This window comes from Rosa chinensis, chromosome 2, assembly GCF_002994745.2.
Source record: "Rosa chinensis cultivar Old Blush chromosome 2, RchiOBHm-V2, whole genome shotgun sequence".
Lineage (NCBI taxonomy): Eukaryota > Viridiplantae > Streptophyta > Magnoliopsida > Rosales > Rosaceae > Rosa > Rosa chinensis.
Genome location: NC_037089.1, coordinates 4370366 through 4395550, shown reverse-complemented (window position 1 = coordinate 4395550; position 25185 = coordinate 4370366). Strand labels below are relative to the sequence as shown.

Genomic DNA, 25185 nt, shown 5'->3' with positions numbered 1-25185 from the left:
CAGCTGTCGTTACTGGCTTTTGCCACAAGATTACTCGCAAGCTTGGGTTTAAACAGGACATCTTACCTAGTTAATTGCACCCATACTCAGAATAGACAGCGAGATACAGATCCTATAACGTTACAGGGCCACACAAAACTTTGGACGACACTGGAAAGAGACATCATTGTTTCTCTAGATTTAGAAGCCCTGGAACTCGAATCTAATTATAGCTTCAACCCTTGAACCCTAGGATTACTCATATCACCTCCTTTATAATAGAAAACGGGGTAAAAGAAACTCAAGAAGCACAACAATCAAACACTAATAGAAACATAATCTTCTTCGAGTCCGCATTATTTTCCTCCAACAATTACACTAGAACTTGGGTGTAAGCCACCTGCTTGTTTTTTCTACGAAAAGAAATCACTTAACCAGCAAGCCAAACAAAATTAAAGTGCCATACACATTGCTGATGTAAGAAGGGCACCTGCTCTGCACACCAGATGGCATCAGGAAACCTGGTGAACCTCTCTATGGACTGCTTCTGCTAGTCCCTCTTCTTTAAATCAGTCTGCTCCAGTTAGTTGACCAGGAATATGAATACAACCAACAGTGAATACGAAAGCCTTCAGACTTCCGATCCACCTCAAACAGGTCCACTGTTATATATCTGTAAGCAGTAATCACTGCTGTTGTAAATAGGGGATTCTCCCGCTTGTATCCGATTCCTTTCGTACTGCAAAATATACTCCTAGAATTAAAACCACTACCCTGTCCTTCACAATATTAATAGGCATTCCATCTCCCAAGCCATATGCATAAAAAATACCTTCCTCACTTCAGTTCTTAGATAAACATGGAGATCACAGCTTTTGTAACAAAAAGTTCCAAATGTTTCATCAAAACTTAAACAATGCCTGCAACTGACAAACTCTTTGCCTGTAACTGAATTATTCTGCTGGCACAGATTGAAGCCTCTTGAATCTTGGACATGCAAATGGCTGCTTATAACACATAGCAGTATTAATCAAGCACCTTTATAGTTGAATAATCATTATTTCCACAAAATCACTACACAACACGGATTATTAAGAATTAGACAACCATATTGTGCACCAGATATAGAAACTACCAGTACAGAAAATTATTCTTCTTGACAGCGCATAGGATACTTGTAAAATAATACAAAACAATCAGGAGAGGAAAATAATGTTATCATTGACTGAAACAGATATCTGTTTAAGGAGCATATATAATACAAATACAGAACATGAAATACTGAAAAGAAAATAAATAAAAAAGATTCAAAGATGCTGAAAGGTCCTCCTCCTAAGCAATCAATATATTACGAAAACTATCATCAGCAATGCAACAAACTAACTAATTATAGCACAAAGCAACCTTCCGCTTCAGGATCAGGAAAAGTGGACGGGTTGGTATAGAATTCGAAGATACGAGTAGGCATGAATTGGAGGGTCAAACAATTCTTCTCATCCTTGTCGACCTTGGTGATATCAACTTCAAATTGAAATGGTATGGCAACACCCTGTGTCCTATGAGTCCCAGCCTCGTTAATATCAGGTCCTTGTTTATATGGCCTAACCAATTCGGGGGCAACAATGCAGGCTTTCTGACCTCCTATATGGACAAAATAACATCTTTGTGCAAATTCATATTCCTGAGGCAACCTTGGCAGCTGAAAATCACCAATTCGGGTGATCGATTCTTGATTTTCTTCCAAGGACATAAGATAAACTCCTAGATACCAACGACCAAAACTATAGGCAAACATTATCTTCTTCTTGTCATCAGCACCCGCCGGCAGGTCCAGGACCAAAGCTTTGTTTACAAAAGGAAAAGGGCCGCGTTGGCACATAGAAGAGACTAATCTCCATTCTCTGTCTGGGTGAGCTACATCGAAACAGAACACAGGACATCTCGCCTGAGACACAAACATCTTGGTGCCAGTAACTGCATAAGAGAGGAAGCCACCACGGTTATACTGACCAAGATGTTTGAAGAATGGAGGCTGGGGCAGGGGTGCCCAAGTCCCCACTTTCGGGTCAAATACCTCAAATGAGGGAGGATCAGCCACCAGCCTATATGAAAGTGCATACAGTTTGCCCCCCACCTCCTCCATCCGAGGAAGATACTTGGCTTCAACTAATGTGCCACCCATCTTGGTAATTCTACTATTATCACGAGGCTGCTTGTTGGGGTCAGTTTCAAAGGCGTAAACATCTCTATGCCAAACTATGTCGGGACGATCAAATGAAGGCATACGGCCGCAGGGTTTCATGCCGGCGGCGAAAACAATCCGGGAGCCCCACACACCGCAACCCACAGACCCCGGGAGTTCATCCCCGGCCTTATAACCCACTTGCCGTAATTGCAAACCATCATCGTCTTCTGATGACAACAACAAATCGGACAAGTTGATGGCGCGGACAACATAAGCGACCCACCTTCCAGGGTGGTGCTCAATGTGACATATGTACAGAGACTTGTTAGCCTCCTCCTCGTTCAACTTCAGCTTCTCACTTCTCTTCTTCTTAGACTTCCTGTGCTTATCAGCCTTATGATGCGGTGGTTCACGGCAGCGTCGAAGCCGATGACGCCGTTCGTCTTCCCGATCGCTGGATCTGTTGGCTAGGTTGAGCCACTTTTTGGGGGACATTGGAAATGTTTGGTTTTTCTCAGTTTGCTTTGGGTTCCTCGGCCCGCCCCTTGTTTGTGTATTTATACATGAAAGCCTTAACTCCTGATCTCAGAGGGAAGTGGACTCTACTCCTTCTGTAGTTCGAAATAGGATTCATGTTTGGGCTTAGATATGGTAGGCCTAAGCTTACGATGAGCGGGCCCAATTTTCGAGTTTGCGGTCAGTACACCCTAGTTCTTCTTCGTTTCACAAATTAATATTATGGACAAAAAATGGGAAATCATTATTTTAGAGAGGATTGATAAGTGAATAATTTACTAATTTAGAAAGAGTTTTATGTTTTTCCTAATCGAATTACATAACTCGGTCCAATTTGGTTATGTATTCTATTCTCAGTTGGATTTTATTCCTAATCCTAGTTGAATGACATATACAAATTCGGATGAGCTCAAACTAGTTACCGTTGTTAAATTCCTTCTTGTACTCCGAACAAGTGGGTTTTCCAAATCAGAAATCATTGACTACCTGTTTTGGTTGGTCACTCGGTCATGATAGTTCCTAACAAAAGAAAGCAAACAGCATATTGTGGAGGTGGCTCAGGGACCATGACTCTTTGAAATGGATTCTTTGTCCTAGTGTTTACATCAAACTGACATACAAGTTTTGCATCCAATCCCTCATTTCGGTAACCAATAAGAAGTAAAACAATCTCAACCATAGGAAATGAAGTTTGATTTATATAATGAAGTTTGACATGCAATTTAATGTTGAATACATAATGAATTTGTTTCAATGATCTTTTTGCAGTATTTAAGCTGTAGATCGCACAACCATTATAGTTACTAATAATAATTACTCCTTTAAATACTTAAAAATCTTTAGGCCTCGTTTGAGTTGCGGATTTAAGAATTTGGGAAAGAGAATGTATTCATTTCCTATATTTGGTGTGCATAAGGAAATAAACAACTTTCCTTTGAGAAGGGAAAATATGGGGGAAAGTGAATCCTCCAAATGATTCATTTTCCTTTATACTTTCCCAGCATTAATTACATATTATAAATTCATTTCTATCATTGTTGAAAATTATGATTGACAATTTTATTCAAAAAGTTTATGGAAACACACATATTTTCTCGTCGCTTTCCCAATGTTTCCAAACAGTGGAAAGGAGAACAAACTTTCCACTAGCTTTCATTTCCGATAGGAAATACAAAGCAATTGATTTCCTTTATGCGAACCAAACGAGGCCTTATAGTTAAACCATTATAGAGCCTTGTTCATCATTTTAATTTGACAACCTAACGAGTGCCAATTAATTATCCATGTCGATCACCTCTCAACAATGATTAATACTCAAATTCCTTATCAACAATTCCTTTAAAGAGTTTACCTTTGTAATACGACACTCCAATTTCGATAACAAAATATCACGTTAATTACCCGAAGTCAAATGTCTCTTTTATTTTTTTGGAAGGGAAGTCAAATGTCACTTTACATTAAGCCAAATCACACTTATTCCTTGCCATTACCAAAATCTTATGGACTTGGCCGATTTACACTTTCTTTGTCAACGACAAACATGCTTTCTTACAATTATAATATTTGGAACGATAATTTGAGTGACGATAACGAAATCTAAATCCTTGAACAACTACTCTCATTCACCATTTGACAACGTTAACCTCTTTCAATAAAGTCCACTAAAGGCAGTTTCTTATCATATTCATTCTATTCAACAACAAACCATAATCACAACAACTCAATATTTCGATCATCGAACCCATGCCCTTACCATTCTTCAATATTCATCATACTGAACCCAACGACATCTCATTCTCCAAGACTCCATAACGTACGTTGAATCCCACAAACCTCACACAATTTAGGACAACCTATTAAGTTAGGGTTAGGGTTCTGTATCCAAATCAAACCAGAGGTTTCAAGTATGAAGAGAGGTGACGAATTCTGACTTACTAGCCAGTGGCGCTCACAGTGGCTCTTGGTGGCTCATGCGCCAACGGCGGCTAGTGCCACGGCATCTGCTGAAATTGCTTGCACCAGTGAGCAATGAGATTTCATGATGTTGGTGACCGGTTTGCTATGAGGTTATTGCTGGCAGCGATGGGTTGAAATGATGGCTGGAATGTGATAAAGGTGGAGGAGCAGTGATGCTTAGCTCTGGTGGTCGCACTAGAGCTCTGCTACTCACAACCATACTCATCTAATACAGAACCAACTTCCACACTCTATACCCACCAGCTACCCCGTAGTCCAACCAGCCACATCTGCACTACCAAATACTCTACCATTCCCCTCAAGCCAACCACATAACCACCCTCAAATACCACCACCATTCCGCCACTTTCAATCCTTGAACAGCGAGAGAGGCGTGCCAAAGGTCTCTACTTTAACTGTGATGAAAAGTACCATGAGTACCATATCTGCAAAACCCTTCTTAGCCATCCTTGATTATTTCCAGAAAATTGAAGAGCAACTTGAAGAGTTTCCCTCCTCTCTGGAATTAGAGGAACTCCCAGATGAACACCCTACTCTCTATCCGCTGCACAAGATCACTAACACCTCGCTCAGTGAAATGATGAAATTGCGAGGCACCATTCTAGACATCACAATCGACATCTTCATCAATTGCGGTTCGACAATGAACTTTCTTAGCCCAACTGTTGTGGAAAAACTGGGCATCCAAATTACAGCTCCTTCAGCTCTTAAGTTCACCACCTCATCCGCCCATACCCTTACACCTTCAGGCCAAGCCCACGGCATCACTGTGTGTGTGCCAGACTACCCTTTCACAGACTCATTCCTCCTCCTTTCCGTCGCCGGATGTGACCTGGTTCTCGGTGCACAGTGGTTGAATACCATGGGTTTCATAGGCTAGCATTTTCTAGACAAAATCATGATCTTTGTGGTAGATGGTCGCCGCCATGTCTTGAGAGGCATCACGAGCAAGACCGTCAAAGACTATGAGATTTTAGATCTTATCCCTTCAGATCACCTTGATCCCTCAACCCAGCTTCACTCCATCATATCTGACCCATCCATACCGGCCCATTCACCAGAAATAGCCCCACTTTTGCACAATTTTGGCTGCTCTTTGACCACACCCCCCCCCCCCCCCCCCCCCCCAGGCCTACCCATTACAGCTATTGACCACAAGATACCTTTACTTCCCAATTCCGGCCCAGTTAATGTCCAGCCCTATAGATATGCACATTCTCAGAAAACAGAATTAGAGGCCTAAGTAAAGGGCATGTTGCACCAAGGATTAATCCGGCCTACCTCTAATGCACCATCCACTTTTCAAGCCTTAATGAATCATATTTTTTGTGATGTACTTTGAAAACATGTGCTTGTTTTTTTTTTTTTTTAATGACATTCTAGTGTATTCTAGTGTATAGCAAAGACTTGGAAACTCATCTGTTGCATTTGGAAGAGGTGTTGCGCATGCTATATGATCACCAATTACATGTCAAGTTGTCTAAGTGTACATGGGCCCAAACAAGTGTTCAATATTTGGGTCACACCATCTCGGCCCAAGGGGTCTCCATGGATCCTCACAAGGTTCAGTGCCTCGTTGATTGGCCCAAGCCCATGACCACCGGGGTTTCCTCGGCCTAAATCGCTACTATACCGTTAGAAAGGTTCTATTCAAATCCTCCCCAAAATCACAAAGCCTACGCAAAACCCTAAAACCCAGACAATCGAATTCTTTTCAAACCTGGAAAAATATTCCCCAATTGACATTTATTTGCTAAACCCTAATCCGCAAATTCACCAATCTCTTGCTAAACCTAAATCCCTACCCAGATTCACAATCTGCTAAACCCTAATTCCCCACCCAAAATCAAAGCCCCGTGGCCGAGAGACGTTCTGAGCGAAGGCGTGCCAGAGGCCAATGTATCCAGGATACGATCGATGGCTTGGGATGGATATTCTATGAGGTTGTCAACTGGAAGAATGAATTGCTATGGTATCAATCGGCGCCTATCCTTCAAAAGTTGAATAGGTGAGAGTAAAAAAGATTGTTTCTTTTTTGATTTCTCATAAGCAAGAATGAATTTCTGTCCATACTTGTCTCTAATCTCTGTCTAATACTTGTTTCTAATGTCTGTGTCATTTTCTACAGGGATGTCTTAGATGAAGTAGCATTTAGATGGGCTAACAGTATGGCTGTACCTCCCTTGGATACATACACTGTCAAAGTCAGGGATAACAAAGCCTATATTCCGAGGGAAGGCTCTCGAAACGATTCTTGGAACTACGCAATTCGGTATCGGGATTTCATTCTTTCTGTTTATGGCCCTGCGGCAGATAATAGGCTTCTTGAGGACTTTTGTAGAAAGCTGAGTGACCCAACCCTCACACTGTAAGGTTTTTTTGTTCCCTTTCCTATTGTGTACCACAAAAACACACACACCCCATTTAAGACCCTCTCCTTTTTCTATCTATTTTTGAGTCTTTTATTGAAATTGGGTCTAAGTTCATGTATTAATCATTTGATTCTCTGCTGCAAAAGTGGAAGCATGACATTTTGATTAGTGCAAGGTCTTATCAAACATGTAGTAACTCACTAGAAAAATGGGGAATTTGGCGAGGATTGGCAGTGGTTTTTGTATAATTGATCCTATAAGAGTGTTTGATCAGAATAATAAGTTGAGTTTGAGCTTTCTGTTCCCAATTACTGAAAGCTCTATATCATACACATAAGTAGGCCAACTACCCCATAACTCCTTCCCATTTTTACCTTTCACCAATCTTGTTTCTTCCTGTTCGCTTTCTCTGTAATAATAATTTCTTTTTGTGATCGAGTCTGCCATGGCAGCACCATCAAACTCTGCAGATTAAACATTTTTCAATCTGAGCACCACACGGGAAAGCAATTGCAATCCCTCTTTCATATCCCATATTTTTCTATGATTATCCTTATTTATACTATTTTGACTCTTTTATTTTGACACAGGCTCAGATTTCAGAATTTGTATTTCCATAAACTTTTACAAAGCCGGGAGGAAATCAATGACTTCCCAGTAGTGGCGGTTGAAAACCTCCGGCTTAGGAAGTTTGATTACAATCGGAGAGAGTGCAATTGGGATGTAGCTTATCGATTTTGGGCAGAGGAGAAATACCACAGGGAGATTAATCTTTTTGAAACTTGCATAGAAAACATTTATGTGTGGAGAGCCTACAATTACAGAATTTACGGTGATAATCCCACAGATGAAGCCGAGCTAGTGCGTAATCTCATCATCCACTTCAACCAGTGCAGGATGAAGGATGTTCCCCCACCTGCAGATTTCTTTGATAAAAATCAAATTGGAGAAGTGGTATTTGACCTCTTTCCTAATATTGGTTCCAGCCTCTTTGATTTCATGTACGAACGTGGAGTTTATATGGACTTCACAGCACTTCGTACATTTTACAGGTGCCAATTTGCGTTTTTGATTAGTTTCCTTGAGGCAATATTTCATGATCTTGTTGCTTAGGCTTGCTGACATATTTTTTTATTTTCTTGCAGAGAATAAGCCTGCATTGTTGTACCATTGTTGAGTAATAGTTGCTATTAATTTGTTCCCCACTGCTGAGGATACAATATCCTAGCTTGGAATCAGAAAAATAAATACAATTTTGGCGTTTTGACTCCTGAGCATTTGTTGTTTTTATTTAAAACAGCTGTTTGGTCGTCGGCATTAGTATGAAATATGATCCATTTTTGTGTCAAAATGTCTATGCTATAGCAACTATTTTCAAGTAAGCTTACACTTTCAATTTCATTTGACATTTTCCGTTTGTGTGTTGAATGGAAGTCTAAACTCCTGACAACTAATTTCATGATACCCTGAAAATATATAACAATAATAGATCACATACTAATCTTTGAAGTTTAGAGCATCTTCTAATAATGTGCAACTTGAAATGGAAAAAGAATTTCTTGACAATCGATTAGAATTTGACTGTCCTAATACATTATTCAAACGTTCAGTCTTGGAGAACAGGGATTGGTTCAAAGATACATAGATCTTCAGCGGTTTGAGCATCCAAATATCTTAGTTTTATTGATAAAAAAAAAATAAAAAAATCTTAGTTTTCCTCGTGGATTGGAACTTCAACCTTGCTAGCTCATGCAAGCCACTCCCACAATTATTTGAGCACTGGGAATATATATAGAACATATTGCAAAACAGTAAAAAAATTTGTTAAAAACTTGTTCAGCTAACAAGCTCGGCTTTAATCGTCAAACCAGCAATGCTGAGAACCTCCTTTCTTTTTGTACTTTTTCTTTTCTCTAAACTGATCACAAAACAACCTCACATAGCAGAATTTTCAGATATCAATTCATAATTGGGAATGTTAAAAAAGGCCAGGCCTCTTAATTCAATAGAAGTTTAAGGTACAAATGGAGGAAAGAGGACATCCCTCCCAACAATTAAGAATCAATGTAAACAAGACCAAACCAGGGAATGAACTCTGCGTCCTATAAGATCATCTACACATTCTGATCATCAGGACCATCATTAATGTTATCAGTTCCATTTCTACTGTGGTCTTTGATGTGCTTAACTGAATCCCGATGATGGTGATCTTTCTCCTCTACTGAGTAATGATTGTGACCATGTCTATGATGAAGGTAGTGGCCATTTTTCTTGTCCTTCAAATGTTTACCTGCCTCATCATGGTTGTCAATCACAGTAGCTATTTCTCAACAAATCAAACACACCACAAAATCCATATCCCTTAAACTGACCAAATCAGGTGCAAAATCAAAAAAAAAAAAAAAAAAATACCAAATACAGAAAGCTCAAAGCTTACCTTAGAGAGCATGTTTTCTGGTAGTTAACTAATCTGTTTGAGACATTATTCTACGAAATGAGATGATGAACAACTATCCTCAGACATTAACTGAAATCATCTTGCAAATCCAAAACCTGAAAAATCACACACACCACAAAATCCATAACCCTCAAAATCTGAAATATGAAATCTGAAAAATCCCAAAGAGGACGTCCGTGATAACTACTGATCTCTGCCTTAACATGGACAATCTCTTGAAGCTCATAACTCATAAGAGAACAATGAATTGGACTTTTGCTGAAGGCTCTTCACAGCAGGAGTCACCTGTAGATAATTGCGGAAAAATCAGTAATCCCAAAAACAAAATCAGTAATCCCAAATCTTCAAACTCAGTAATCCCAAATCTTCAAACTCAGTAATCCCAAATCTTCAAACTCAGAAAACTCAAAGCTTTACCTTTTACGGCGACTTGGGGACCTTCATCGGGGTCTTCACCGATGATGAGCTCCGTTGACCGCGTCATCGTGGAACCCAAACGGCAGCAGTGAGGAGGACTAAGGAGATGACAAGGTTCGGCGAGGACTGATATCGAGCGTCGCCGGTGGAATCACTCCGGAGATGAGTTTCTAGTATTTGGAGAGGAGAAGACCTGGATTTTGGGTGGAGATGAGATGGAGAACCAACGTCCTTGGCTGCATCGAAGTGGAGAGTCTACAGTTCGTCTGAGGCTTTGTACTTCGACCCGTGTTGTTCTTTGGGAAGAGATCGATCTGGGCCGTTGGTTTTCATTTAAAGAAACGGACGGCTGTCCGCAACCCATCCGCAGATTATGTATAGCAAGGACGTCCTCTTTGGAACCTTGCTGTTGATTTATATACCATGCAATTTAATTGTTGAATACATAATGAATTTGTTTCAATGATCTTTTTGCGGTATTTAAGCTGTAGATCGCACAACCATTATAGTTACTAATAATAATTACTTCTTTTTTTTTTTTTGAAAGGAATAATTACTTCTTTAAATACTTAAAAACCTTTAGGTCTCGTTTAAGTCGCGGATTTAAGAATTTAGGAAAGAGAATGTATTCTTTTTCTATGTTTGGTGTGCATAAGGAAATGAACAACTTTCCTTTGAGAAGGGAAAATATATGGGAAAGTAGATCCTCCCATCCTCCAAATGATTCATTTTCCCTTATACTTTCCCAGCATTAATTACATCTTATAAATTCATTTCTATCCTTGTTGAAAATTATGATTGACAATTTTATTCAAAAAGTTTATGAGATTTGCGTAATTCTATATTATTATACATGAGGATGTAAATGGAATTTTAATATATTTTAGTTTCATTTCCTTGCACAAACCAAACACTAAAATGGAAACACACATATTTTCTAGTTGCTTTCCCAATGTTTCCAAACAGTGGAAAGGAGAACAAACTTTCCACTAGCTTTGTATTTCCCATAGGAAATACAAAGCAATTGATTTCTTTTACGCGAACCAAACGAGGCTTTATAGTTAGACCATTATAGAGCCTTGATCATCATTTTAATTTAACAACCAAACGAGTGCCAATTAATTATCTATGTCGATCGATCACCTCTCAACAATGATTAATACTTAAATTCCTTATCAACAATTCCTTTACCCTTTGTAATACGACACTCCAATTTCGATAACAAAATATCATGTTAATTACCCCAAGTCAAATGTCTCTTTACTTTAAGCCAAATCACACTTATTCTTTGCCATTACCAAAATCTTATGGACTTGGCCGATTTACACTTTCTTTATCAACGACAAACATGCTTTCTTACAATTATAATATTTGGAACGATAATTAGAGTGATGATAACGAACTCTAAATCCTTGAATAACTACTCTCATTCACCATTTGACAACGTTAACCTCTTTCAAAAAAGTCCACTAAAGGCAGTTTCATATCATATTCATTCTATTCAACAACAAACCATAATCACAACAACTCAATATTTCGATCATCGAACCCAGGCCCTTACCATTCTTCAATATTCATCATACTGAACCCAACGACATCTCATTCTCCAAGACTCCACAACGTTGAATCCCACAAACCTCACACAATTTAGGACAACCTATTAAATTAGGGTTAGGGTTCTGTATCCAAATCAAACCAGAGGTCTCAAGAATGAAGAGAGGTGACTAATTCTGACTTACCAGCCGGTGGAGCTCACAGTGGCTCTCGATGGCTCATGCGCCAGCGGCGGCTAGTGCCACGGCATCTGCTGGAATTGCTGGCACCAGTGAGCAATGAGATTTCAAGATGTTGGTGACCGGTTTGCTCTGAGGTTATTGCTGGCAGCGATGGGTTGAAATGATGGCCGGAATGTGGTAAAGGTGGAGGAGCAGTGATGCTTAGCTCTGGTGGTCGCACTAGAGCTCTGCTACTCACAACCATACTCATCTAATACAGAACCAACTTCCAAACTCAATACCCACCAGCTACCCCGTAGTCCAACCAGCCACATCTACACTACCTACCAGGATACTCTACCATTCCCCTCAAGCCAACCACACAACCACCTTCAAATACCACCGCCATTCCGCCACTTTCAATCCTTGAACAGTGAGAGAGGCATGCCAAAGGTATCTGCTTTAACTGTGATGAAAAGCACCATGAGTACCATATCTGCAGAAACCCTTCCTAGCCATCCTTGATTATTTCCAGCAACTTGAAGAGTTTCCCTCCTCTCTAGAATTAGAGGAACTCCCAGATGAACACCTTACTCTTTATCTGCTGCACAAGATCACTAACATCTCGCTCAGTGAAATGATGAAATTGCGAGGCACCATTCTAGACATCTCAATCGACATCTTCATCGATTGCGGTTGGACAATGAACTTTCTTAGCCCAACGTACTGTTGTGGAAAAACTGGGCATCCCAATTACAGCTGCTTCAGCTCTTAAGTTCACCTCCTATATGGACAAAATAACATCTTTTTGCAAATTCATATTCCTGAGGCAAACTTGGCAGCTTCAAATCACCAATTCGTGTGATAGATTCTTGATTTTCTTCCAAGGACATAAGATAAACTCCTAGATACCAACGACCAAAACTATAGGCAAACATTATCTTCTTCTTGTCATCAGCACCTGCCGGCAGGTCTAGGACCGTACCAAAGCCTTGTTTTTAAAAGGAAAAGGGCCGCGTTGGCACATAGAAGAGACTAATCTCCATTCTCTCTCTGGGTGAGCTACATCGAAACAGAAGACGGGACATCTCTCCTGAGACACAAGCATCTTGGTGCCAGTAACTGCATAAGAGAGGAAGCCACCGCGGTTATACTGACCATGATGTTTGAAGAATGGAGGCTGGGGCAGGGGCGCCCAACTCCCCACTTTCGGGTCGAATACCTCAAATGAGGGAGGATCAGCCACCAGCCTATATGAAAGTGCATACAGTTTGCCCTCCACCTCCTCCATCAGAGGACGAAACTTGGCTTCAACTAATGTGCCACCCATCTTGGTAATTCTACTATTATGAGTATTATCACGAGGCTGCTTGTGCTTGTTGGGGTCAGTCTCAAAGGCGTAAACATCTCTATGCCAAACTATGTCGGGACGATCAAATGAAGGCATACGGCCGCAGGGTTTCATGCCGGCGGCTGCCGTAATTGCAAACCATCATCATCTTCTGATGATAACAACAAATCGGACAAGTTGATGGCGCGGACAACATAAGCGACCCACCTTCCAGGGTGGTGCTCAATGTGACATATATACAGAGACTTGTTAGCCTCCTCCTCGTTCAACTTCAACTTCTCACTTCTCTTCTTCTTCTTCTTAGACCTCATGTGCTTATCAGCCTTATGATGCAGTGGTTCACAGCAGCGTAGAAGCCGATGAAGCCGTTCGTCTTCGCCGTTGCTGGCTCTGTTGGCTAGGTTGAGACCGGTTTTGGGGGACATATGGAAATGTTTGGTTTTTCTCAGTTTACTTTGGGTTCGGTCGGCCCTTTGTTTGTTTATTTATACATGAAGCCTCAACTCCATTATCTCAGAGGGAATTGGACTCTACTCCTTCTGTGGTTCGAAATAGGATTCATAATTGGGCTTAGATATGGCAGGCCTAATCTTACGATGAGCGGGCCCGATTCTCGAGTTTGCGGTCAGTACACCCTAATTATTCCTCATTTCACAAATTAATAATTATTTCTTGTATTCCTAACAAGTGGTTTTTCCAAATCAGAAATCATTGACTACCTGCTTTGGTTGGTCACTTGGTCATGAAACTTCCTTACAAAAGAAAGCAAACAGCATAGTGTGGAGGTGGCTCGGGGACAGGGACCATGACTCGTTGAAATGGATTCTTTGTCCTAGTGTTTACATCAAACTGACATACAAGTTTTGCATCGAATCCTTCATTTCAGTAAACAATAAAAAGTAAAACAATCTCAACCATACGAAATGAAGTTTGATTTATATACCATGCAATTTAATTGTTGAATACATGATGAATTTGTTTCAAGGATCTTTTTTCGGTATTTAAGCTGTAGATCGCCCAACCAAAGCGTTTTACCCATATAGTACATGCTCATACTCTACAAGTTGTAAAAACTCTAATTCAGCTTTAACACCACTTGATTTCAACCTCTTCACTGCAAGAATTCAAAAAGAATAAGTTAGTGATCACAATATACACAGACTGTTTCTTCCATGTAAAAATAATGTCATGATTCAAAGAATTATGTCTTACAGATGAAAATACATAGTGTACACCTCAATTTTTGTTAATGCTTGAAATCATATTCTGTTAAATAATGTAACCTCCTTATAAGGTGCAATCTAAGGGTTGAATTGCTCATACTTTATTTTCATTATTTTCTCAAAATGCCGGAGAACTCACCATATATCAGAGTACTGCCCCTCTTTTCTTATTCTATTTTTTTAAAAAAGGTCATCCTTAAGACCAGATGAATTGACACATCATTAGAGGGAACTAGTGCAAACCTAGCTCCCCTAGGATGAAACTTTAGCCTATCCAGTACTGGGAACCAGAGAACCTAAACTTCAACTAGCCTTTGGACCATATTAAACTTGGGACTATTCATAGTTACAGATGAAAAGTAGACTATCAATCATTCATGACTGAGGACTCAGGACTGACAAAAGAAGAGGAAAGAGCTTCCCTGTGGAGGCAATTGACAAAGGAAGGCTATAAAGTAGAAATCAACATCTCATGCAAAATCTACAGAGAATTTATTGAATATTCAGATTAACTACATAAAAAGAAAGTAAAGATAATCCTCACCTCAGGGTAACAATCTTGACGAACAACTGTCTGATTGTTTGTATTCACATACACCTCACACGAAGCTCTTCCCTGATCAAATTGATGATCACAGTTAGAAAATATCAAAACGAAGAAGTAAACCACACCACAATCACATCACACACTAACTCATCTCACCCTTACTCAACTGCAACATTTCACACGCATCTTATATCAATCAATACATCCATTAGCAGACAGCATAGATACTTTATCAGTTATGTGCTTCGTCATTTCTACTTTCTCTATTCTTTCTGCATAAATATCTTACTTCCACAAGCCGCAGCAATACATTCATACATGATAAACCATATAGCACTAGGTTTTACCTTTTCTTTTTCCAGCATTGCGAATCAGCATAGAAATACACTAGAATCAAAACAAACTAATCACCAACTCGAATGCAGCTCAGCAAACAAACATCACCACAACCAAAGTTCACATATTTGTTCTAAACTTTCAAATCAATACAAGTTCCACAAACAAAAACACATGATCATCATTCAATTAAGCATCAAAACAGAACCAATTCGAATCGAAAATCGAGAACTTCTTACCTTGATAGGAATTTTGAAGAAAAAGAGCCCAACAGTTCCATCCACCTCAGTATCAGTATCAAAGGGAATCACACCCCTAGCCAAATCTTCAAGCAAGTAAAACACGTCGTGAATGACCTCCAGCCCATCCAGCACGAGCGTTGCGTTCACGTACGACGACCCTCTGGCCCTAACGCGCCCGCCGGCCGAGCTCACAAACCCTAGCTCTCTCCCCCGGTACCCGATTTTGACCACCAGCGAGTCGTAGTCCAGAGAGAAGAAGTCGCGATTCCGGACCCTGATCGTCAGCGAGAACGATAGGTCCAGAGTGAGCTTCGGCGACGAGTGGACTCCGACGTGGTTGAGGTGGATCCGGGCGAGCTCTAGGGCCGGGTCGGAGGGGAAGAGGAAGAACGCGGCGGCGGAGAGGAGGACGAAAGCGACGGTGGTGGATACGCAGAGGCGGAGACGACGTCGTTCGTGGTAGTCGGGAGAGGGGCCGCGGTAATGAGTTAAAACGACGACGTGTTGGGGGTGGTCGGGGTTGGCCGGAATCGGCGCGTAGAATGCAGACTCGCCTTTCGAAGTCTTCTTCATGCCTTCCTTTTTGGCGAGTCAAGAAACGATTTTTTTTCCAAAAACTCCGCCATTTTATACGTTTTAGACTTCGTCATTCTGTGGAGACGATCTCACTATTTCACCATATCACGGAACGTTGTCATCGTTAGTTCGGACCAATTATATTACTCGAATTTAATTAAAATTATATAATAGAATGCAAAGTAAAAAAAAAATTAAATTAACATAATCATTCATAAATAAATCTTATATAATTAAAGGTTTAATTATTGAGGGAATGGTTAAATTTTTAAAGTACCATATATACCCTCACATACTATAAATATTAATAAACAAATTATTTCTATATGAGGATAAGATAGTCAATAAACTATATTATATTTAAAAAAATTGCAATACCTCCGGCCTGTTTGCAGGATAACTGGGAACGGATAGCCACCCATATGGCGGAATGGATTTCTCCGGATTCCACCTGTAATGAGTTATCATTAGGCATGGTTTTAGCACAACTACAAGATGCGACTAATAAAGATTTTTCCGATGAGCTGAGATTTGCCATTATGTTTGTACAGTAGATTTACCTTTTTTGCTATGCTCGGTATATCTTGGTACTGGTAGAACGCGTGCGGGATAGCCCCCGAAAATTCCCTAAAGGGTTGGGGGTTCCTTTTGGTTATGGCGGAAGAGAAAAGCCATGAAACAATGACAAGCTTTCCCAAAATTAGGAGAGAAATTACAGTAAATTTTTTAATTTAAAAAAAAATAAAAATAAAAACTAATTGACATTTGCAGAGTACATGTTAAGGAGCTAGTATAAGTTATGTGGACCAATAACATTAACCGTACCATTATGTGTACCATGGTCTGAGACTGTATTATAATTTTTTAGATTAAAGGATGCTTACGTGGTAAGATCTGAGCCGTTCATGTAAAACACCCGCCACTGATACCCGAAATAAATCCAGAATATTTGCCAATTTTGCATTTTAGAAAATCTAAGTACTACTACAGAGGCACCACGTGTAGTCGTGTACTATAATTTGAGACCATGTTATAATTTTTTATCAACGGACAAGATCTGGGCCGTTAATGTAAAACACCCGCCACCAATATAAAAGGCCCCAAAATCCCCAATTCCAAAACCCTAGCTTTCACAATTTTGAACTCCAGAAAATTTGAGTACTGCGGCAATGGATGAGAGGCCGATTTTCAGAGACATAAGGCGGTATTACTGCAAATACTGTGGAATCTGTAGATCTAAGAAGACTCTGATTGCTTCTCACATCCAGGCTCAGCACAAGGTTTGGTTTGGACCATTAAAGTTGTGATTTTTATGGATTGGGTTTTTTATTATGAGGGAGATAGGGTTCTGGGTTTAGAAGAGATTTTGAAATTGGGTTGTTTCTGGTTTTGGGTCTGTTGATTGTGATTGAAATTTGGGTTCTTTGTGTTTTGGTCTGTAGGATGAGATGGAAATGGCGAAGGGTCATGAGGAAGTTGTGGTGGAGAAGTCTAATACATGTGAAGAATGTGGTGCTAGTTTCAAGAAACCTGCACATCTGAAGCAGCATATGCAAAGCCATTCCCTTGAGGTATTGAGTTTTAATTGTCTATATAGGGTTGATGAGAATTGGTTGTTCTTATGAGTTGGGTGTAACTTTGTGGAGAGACACAGCTGATTGTATGTCTGGTTGTATGAGAGTTGTGGAAGGAAAAGTATCTGATTGGCAGTGAAATCAGTGGCATCTGATGATCCTGCTGATGATTGATTTCAAAACAGCTGAGATTTTTGTGCTTTTTTGGTTGAAGTTTCTGTATGTTTTGCATCGATTGAAGATAGAGTTTTTGCAGGAATCAACATGTTTAAGAACTAAACCATTTGGATCGCGTGAAGCATTGGATCCCACCAAAGAACTCCAAAATGCGAGAGGGTATGGACTTGAGTGGACCAGTACCAGGGGGGAGACCTCCTGTGAAGCTCCATCAAGTGATCCTCAATCACGCAGTGGTACTTTTGAGGTTTGAATGCTTGTTCATGTGTACTCTGCAATTATGGTTGCCTGTCTGTGATTTTCTTTTGTCTGTTCTTTACTTTTTGGATGAATTTTCTGTATTGTTTGCAACAATTGAAGATGTAAATTTTGCAGGAATTAGAACTTCTGAGAAGTATTGTTTCGACAGCGTGAAGCATTGGATCCCACACAAAGAACTCCAAAATGCGTGAGGGTTTAGCTTGAATGGACTAGTACCAGGGGGGAGACCTCCTGTGAAGCTCCATCAAGTGAGCCTCAATCACACTGTACAGCTTCAGATTTAAATGCTTGTTCATGTGAACTTTTAAGTTAGGGTTATTTGTTCATGAATTCACTTCAGCTTGTTCTTTACAGAGGCCATATGTTTGCACAATCGATGATTGTCGTTCTACTTATAGAAGAAAGGACCATTTGAACCGTCATCTTCTTCAGCACCAAGGGAAGCTTTTTAAGTGTCCAATTGAGAACTGTAAGAGTGAATTTGCTTTTCAAGGTAACGTGAAGAGGCATGTTGTGGAATTTCACAGTGAGGATTGCCCTTCTACTAGCGTTGAAGGTCAGAAGCAGCATGTGTGCCAGGAACCTGGTTGTGGAAAGGTGTTCAAATTTGCTTCGAAGCTGCGGAAGCACGAGGATTCTCATGGTAGGTTTTATTTCTGAATTCTATTATTTTTTTTTAGGTTCAATTGTCTATTGTATATTCTCATTGTCTATGGTTGTTGAATAATGTAAAGTGACCTATAGAATTAGCACATTTTTCTCAAATGAGGAGATGTGGTGTCGCTAAAAGTTTTGTGAATGTTAATGCTAATGCTGTCCTCTGTTTCTGCAGTTAAGCTGGACTCAGTGGAGGCCTTCTGCTCTGAACCAGATTGTATGAAATATTTTTCTAATAAGCAATGCCTTAAGGACCATATCCAGTCCTGCCACACTCATATTACTTGTGAGATATGTGGGAAGAAGGAGTGGAAAAAGAACATCAAAAGCCATCTCCGTACTCATGAAGAGGGAGGTTCTTCATTGGAAATTAAATGTGATTATAAGGGTTGTCTTCTCACATTTTCAAAAGTGAGTTGCTAAGAAGACTTTGAAATTATATACACGTTGGTCTAATTTACTTGGTTGGACATGAAAAAACTGTCTAGTGTTGGTCAGTTACTTATGTTTTGTTGTTGTCTTTGCAGAAATCAAATCTTCTTCAACATGTGAAGGCTGTACACCTCCAACAAAAACCCTTCGCTTGTAGCTTCTCAGGCTGTGGCAAGACATTCTCATACAAGCACGTGAGAGATAAGCATGAGAAGTCTGGATGTCATGTATATGCCTATGTGAGTGCCATGTTCTTGGAGCATTCAATCCCTCTTCTGCTGGATTTTTACATATATGGATAAACACGGTTGCAGGCAATGCCCCATTATGAACTCATGTGTGGAATCTCTTGGATATTGCTTTGATTTGCAGGGGGATTTTGAAGAGGCTGATGAGCAATTCCGGTCAAGGCCAAGGGGCGGGCGTAAGAGGCAGTGTCCGACAGTAGAAATGCTTGTACGAAAAAGGGTAACCCCACCAGATCAATTCGGCCCAGAGACTGAGTTCCTCTCTCAGTTCTTCTCACAAGAAGAGGAAGATGAACAGTGAGTCACGCCCTTGTAGTTCCCACTATAACCTACGGAAGTTGGGTATTTTGAGCCTCTAAACTAGATATGTGTAGCCGCCTTTTGTAATTATTTAGAGAGTGGGTTTCATAGTCTTGTTTCCTGGGTTCTGTAATCTTCTGAAAAATTGCTGGTCTTTAAGAGCAGACTAGAGTGCAAGGCTGGGCACAAGGCTTGAAGCGTCAACGTCAATATATATAAATGTTTGTTTACAATTCAAACACCTTAGATATCTTTCTCCATTGTCTTTTTAGCTTACTTTCCAAGCACAATTACTCTTTTTTGTTATCAGTTACACTGATCGTTGCAACTAGATGAGACGCTAGCTAGAAATATATCAGATAAAGGCACTGAGGAATTGAAAAGCAGATAGGCTGAAGATCAAGTGAGCTCTGAAGTAATATTTTCAAAATCCCTATTCCAATCACCCCGAAGGTCTCATATTCAAATGCAAAAAAGACGAGACTATGTTACAAAAGGATCAAAACACAATTGATCTCCTCTCCCAGCGAAGTCCTCAGGGATCCTATCACTTGTTACCTCTAAAGTAAAGGAACTAAGGAATTGAAAAGACAGCGGTTACAGTTGAAAGCAACCAACAAATTTTGCATGACAGATGGCATTTAGAGAAATCGTATTCACAGATGCCGGTGTTCAGGCTTTTGAAGGAGAATTCATCATCATCATTGCTGTTAGCAGTAAATTGAAATTCAAATGTAATGAAAGCAATGCGAAACGTATGTCTAGCTTTCATTCACTGGAAAACAATAATGTCAAGTTCATCAAGTTTCACCAAAACCAAAATTCTGGTCAAAGGCTTGTTAGAGTTCATAAATAAATCCTTTTTTTTTTTTTGGCCCCTTCTTTTCTCTAAGGGTGGTTCTAGTTTAGGGATGGCAATGGGGTGAGTTGGGGATGGGGATCACAATACCATCCCCATCCTCGGGGTCATTCTCTACCCCCATCCCCACCCCAATCCCCAATCCCCGTCCCCATCCCCATTGGGGACTAAGCCTCCAAACCCGCCCCAAATCCCCAATAAGAACTTAATAAATAAAATAATTTTTTCTCATATTGCCTTTTTTAAAATCAAAACCTCTAACAAATAAATTCAGTAAGTGCAAAAGTCAAAACACCATTAAAGTAAAGTAGTAAATGTATATATTTGTGATTTATATTATAAAATATAAATTAAAATATATATAAGTTAAATATATGTATATATTATTGGGGCGGGTTTGGGGATGATCACAATACCATCCCCGCCCCATCCCCAATCTTAGATAGCGGGGATTGGGGATCCCCATCCCCATTCCCCATTTGTCCCCAAATTCTCCCCCCATTAGGGGCGGGTATCCAATGGAGCTCCGCCCCGCGGGGGATTTTTGTCATCCCTATTCTAGTTGGACCTCCAAATTTAATATTTGGATCTCCAACTTTTTTCAATTATTAATAGATTTTGTCAAATTATATGAAAAGACAAATAAGGACAAAGTGAGAAAAATGGAAAAAAAAAAATTACTCTTCTTACCTCCCCAAATATAACATTCAATTAAATTATTTTTTTCTTTTTCCGGAATTTCCTTATATTGCCATATAGTTTTATAATTTACCTAAAACAATTAAGTAAAAATAATAATTTATATACATGACCCATCATTTAATACAAAAGTAAATTCAAAACAATCTGATTTGCAATTTTCTTAAACTAAATTAATTGAATATTATGATATAGTTATTACTAAATCTTCTAACCCAAAACCCTTGAAATCCTTCTTTTAGCAAATTCAAAGGGATTCTAGTAACATATCAAGATCAAGAACCAACCTTTTGATTAATTTCGGTGAAGGAGAGACATACGCATAAGAGAGCAATATCATGTGATTTTGATTCATTCTTCTTCTCGTGGTTGAAGATAGAGATAAAAAGTAGAGTAACAAATTATTGTTTCACCCTTGAACATGAGTTTTGGTAAAAATAAGGAGGGCTACTTAGCTTTTTAAGTATTCTGAAAAGTAAATTAGAGGTATATTAAGTATAGGAGGTCCAAATAGCAAATTTGGAAGTCTAACTAGAACCATCATTTCTCCAAACTCCATTGCTGTCAACACTTCATGTCTAGCTTTCAGTCACAGAAAAGAAAGAAAGATCTATCTTCAAAATTTTGCTACTTTTCCCAACAGTAGCCAGAATTAGAATATCAAAGAAATTGGTTTGGCACCTGAGGAAGAGTATATGAGGCTTGTACTCAGTGATCTTGGAGATAAATGAATCGGCTCCACTTCAACCAACATCTCCTTGGTTCTTCAGCTCTGCCACGGTGACTTTGATTCATGGGTTTGGAATAGTATTCACAAACTTTGATACAGTAACTGGGGTTTGAGACTCAGAGGGTCCGAGCTTCAGAGCCTTAGAGTTGAGTGCATACAAAGCTCTGCTGATAGCTCTGCAACTAAAACTAAAATCTATGATTGAATAATTGGATTTTGGCTTTGGCCTACCTAGTTTTTGTCAGAGCAAAAGGACAGCAGAGTTAGCACTGCATCAATCTCAATGGTCAAGTACAAAAGGAACTTACAGAACTAGCAGCGGTTAACAGTTATTAGCTGCCCTTTCAAAAAAAAAAAAAAGTTATTCGCTGCAGTGCAGACTTGACCATTTTCAGACCAAAGCTTCTGTTATTTTCAGGCAAGATAAAGATTCCTACTTTTTACCAGGAAATGAGAAATCCCAACGTGTCTTTGGGATGTTGACTTCTCCAAAAATGACACTTGATGTTAAGCTTAAGATAAAGTGGTTAAATTTAGAAGATAAAAAAATTAAACGAGCTTTAATGCGTACACGAAACTCAAACTATGCAAAAATCTTTAACAATGGGAAAGTGTTGAATAATTGATGCCTCTAGGTTATCTACATGAGATGGAAAACAGTCGTACAGTGCTGCGATCATATGACTTCAGGTAAGGAAGAAAATTTAGAGGCCAAAATGATTCAGTTAGGTCTTCGATGATAAGGTTGGCCTTGTCTAGCAAATAAGCAAAGCAAGAAACTTATTGATGTGTTGACATTGCGAATGACAGAAGCCAGCAATTAAAGCCGTCGGACATTTCTTCAATCCAACATTTGTGGCACCATTGTCTGTTGTTTTGCCTAGAGAAGCATCAGATTCATCACCATTGCTAGTGTTCACTTCATGAGTTCCATAGACTTTAGCATCAGTATGCATTGAATTCGCAGTGCATAATGTCAAGGTGATGAAAGAAAACGACGAAAGTACTGTGTATATCTCTTCTTGTGTATTGTCATAAAAAAAAAATTATATGAATCGATCGAGGTCAACGTCAAGACAAAATGGAAGAGAGTTCGATCAGCAAATACTCATGAGGATGTTTGCATGCTGTGCAAACTTGACATGGAAAATTCTATACCACAAAATGTGCTATATATACGTGTCGGAACCTGGATGAAAGAGTAGAATGATTAGTTACAGCTACGAATCAGTATAAATAGGGTTAATCAAACTTGGTGTAGTTAGTTGCAACAAACTGGACGATTATTAAGAGAAATACCAGTAGCTTCTCTCTTTTTCTCTCTGTTTTTCTTCGTCTTCTTCCTCTAGCTTAGGGTTTCATTCACCATTGTTGCTTCAATTTCAAGTTTTTTCACTATGACTATATATGAGTTTCTAGGTAAAATACTTGAGCTAGCGTATTTAGTAACTATTGAAGGAAGTGATACAGGCATGCATGATGCATGTCTTCGTTTCCACAGGAGAAGTACGCCTTCAGTAACTGTGGAATTAATGACATGGCACGCTTCTTTTCGACTTCGCTTGGGGAGTCATCTGTGGTCTTTAGCCACAAGCAATGCGGTGAGCCGGTGATGAGTATAGCGATGCATGCAAAAAACACAGAAAGCACGTAGGTTTATTTTTTTATTTTTACACTAACTCGATCTAATATATAAAAACCAAGTTCACAAACTAGAGGAGCTGCAATTCAATTCAAAGGCAGTGCAGACACACACAACGAAAACAAGGAGCTAAAAAATAACTCGCAGAGTTGAAATATCAAACTCAGCCACATCATCATGGTAATGCCCGCCATAATTCTAAAAAATTAGATTAATGTAGTTCCCATCAAAGCTAAGAGCCCAAGACCCAAATTTAGCAATGCGTATTTCCTATTGAAGATGACCAGCGAGTCATGCCTTTATAGTAAGTGTGAGTGATTGGCCATATTCCACCACCATAACTTAATTTGTTGAAAAGTTTGGTACTGGATTTCATAGTGTTTTTCCCTCATCACAATGTGAAGCATTATTCGATATTAAAAAATATAACTTTACCTGAGAGTTTAAGAGTTAAGTCTCTCCACATATTGTCATTTAGCTTTAGGTCGGACTTCGGAGATCTTGCAAAAGTGTTTTTGAATTTTCATGAAGGGTTTCTATCTGATTTTGTGGAAAGAGTGCTTCTATATAATTACCACTCATTTTGGTCACTGTCCTAGGACCAATATTCTATTAGGTCTATAACTAAATTGATCATTGCAGTTTTTGAAACACTGATTTGAAAAAAGAAAAAGAAAAGTTAACAAACTATATATTCTAGAACTAGAAGATGAAATATTAGGGTATTTCTGATTAATTGATTGATGGTACACAAAATTCAACTAAATCATGTAAATCCAAGGAAGCATGACTTTGGATAGACTGCGACACATATGGACGGAAGCTGTATGTATCAGCACGTAACTATGGATCCTACCATGGAATAGTAAGAAAAAATTGTTTCAAATTTTTCTGTGATTGGGGCCAAATGGCCAATGCCTTGTGGCTGCTGACCATCCCCAATAAATATCAGGATTTTCTATCATTATAAGCTATATGCCTTTTGGCCTTACAATACTCATCCCAAATACTCCATTATGGTCCAAAGAAAAAGGAAGTAAAGAAAAAGGAAGACAGTAAGCAATATTGGTCCCTAATTAATCATTTATCTACAACGAGCTATGAGTGGGTGCTAATAAGCTAATGTATAGATAAGTCATTCTTAATATTAAATTTTGAGGATAAAGCGTGTTTATCTACGAGTGGGTGCTAATCAGCTAATGTATAGATAAGTCTTCCTTAATATTAAATTTTGAAGATAAAGCGTGTTTATCAAGTAAATTTAAATGAGATTTTGGAAAAATTCTATTATGTTGTTCACAATTCTTCATGCATTGATTGAAAGGCGTTGAATTAGCGGTCGATTGAACACTAAAGTAATTACAAGTTAAATGTATAATTTATTGTCATTCAACATGAGAATGTTCAACATTGCAGAAAGACTAGCTATTTTGCATAGAAATGATCGAATGTACATCTTTAATAAGTTGATGCTGCATTAATTGTTCAGAAAGAAGAGAAGAGCTAATACTAATAGTGATATAAAACTGTTTTACATTATGCATGAAGCTGCATACATGAAGCTGCATACATGCATGATTCATGAGCTATAGCCTGTAAATATATCCAACACACATGACACGGCCTATTAACCGAACAAACAGAGAAATTCCCTATATATATATATATATATATATATATATATATATCTATTTGACTTATACAATTTATTA

The 25185-nt window shown here is 39.1% G+C and overlaps 3 protein-coding genes and 1 long non-coding RNA gene across 5 annotated transcripts; 2 read left to right on the top strand and 2 right to left on the bottom strand.

Annotated features, from left to right (window-relative positions):
- The first annotated feature begins 6312 nt into the window (after nt 1–6312).
- Nucleotides 6313–8339, top strand: LOC112187091. Its single transcript, XM_024325737.2, has 4 exons — nt 6313–6665; nt 6786–7025; nt 7620–8081; nt 8175–8339. The coding sequence occupies exons 2-4, from the start codon at nt 6826–6828 to the stop codon at nt 8179–8181; spliced, it is 669 nt and encodes a 222-aa protein (XP_024181505.1). The 5' UTR covers nt 6313–6665; nt 6786–6825; the 3' UTR covers nt 8182–8339.
- A 564-nt stretch (nt 8340–8903) lies between these two features.
- On the bottom strand, nt 8904–10199 carry LOC112187092. The gene is made up of 3 exons (XR_002930986.2): nt 9905–10199; nt 9467–9772; nt 8904–9319 (listed from the first exon to the last, which is right to left on the bottom strand). It is a non-coding gene; the product is annotated as an uncharacterized LOC112187092 (long non-coding RNA).
- A 3683-nt stretch (nt 10200–13882) lies between these two features.
- Nucleotides 13883–15961, bottom strand: LOC112183376. The gene is made up of 3 exons (XM_024321735.2): nt 15316–15961; nt 14738–14809; nt 13883–14084 (listed from the first exon to the last, which is right to left on the bottom strand). Exons 1-3 carry the CDS (start codon nt 15889–15891, stop codon nt 14082–14084), a joined length of 651 nt encoding a protein of 216 aa, XP_024177503.1. The 5' UTR covers nt 15892–15961; the 3' UTR covers nt 13883–14081.
- Nucleotides 15962–16990: 1029 nt separating this feature from the next.
- Nucleotides 16991–19795, top strand: LOC112190513 (transcription factor IIIA). Of its 2 annotated transcripts, XM_024329946.2 has the most exons (7): nt 16991–17174; nt 17337–17465; nt 17725–17892; nt 18261–18549; nt 18739–18974; nt 19091–19234; nt 19368–19795. In XM_024329946.2, the coding sequence occupies exons 1-7, from the start codon at nt 17064–17066 to the stop codon at nt 19542–19544; spliced, it is 1254 nt and encodes a 417-aa protein (XP_024185714.1). In that variant the 5' UTR covers nt 16991–17063; the 3' UTR covers nt 19545–19795. The 2 variants fall into 2 exon arrangements, with proteins under 2 accessions (XP_024185714.1, XP_024185715.1); XM_024329947.2 differs by lacking the exon at nt 17725–17892 and having other exon boundaries at nt 16994–17174.
- Nucleotides 19796–25185: the final 5390 nt, after the last annotated feature.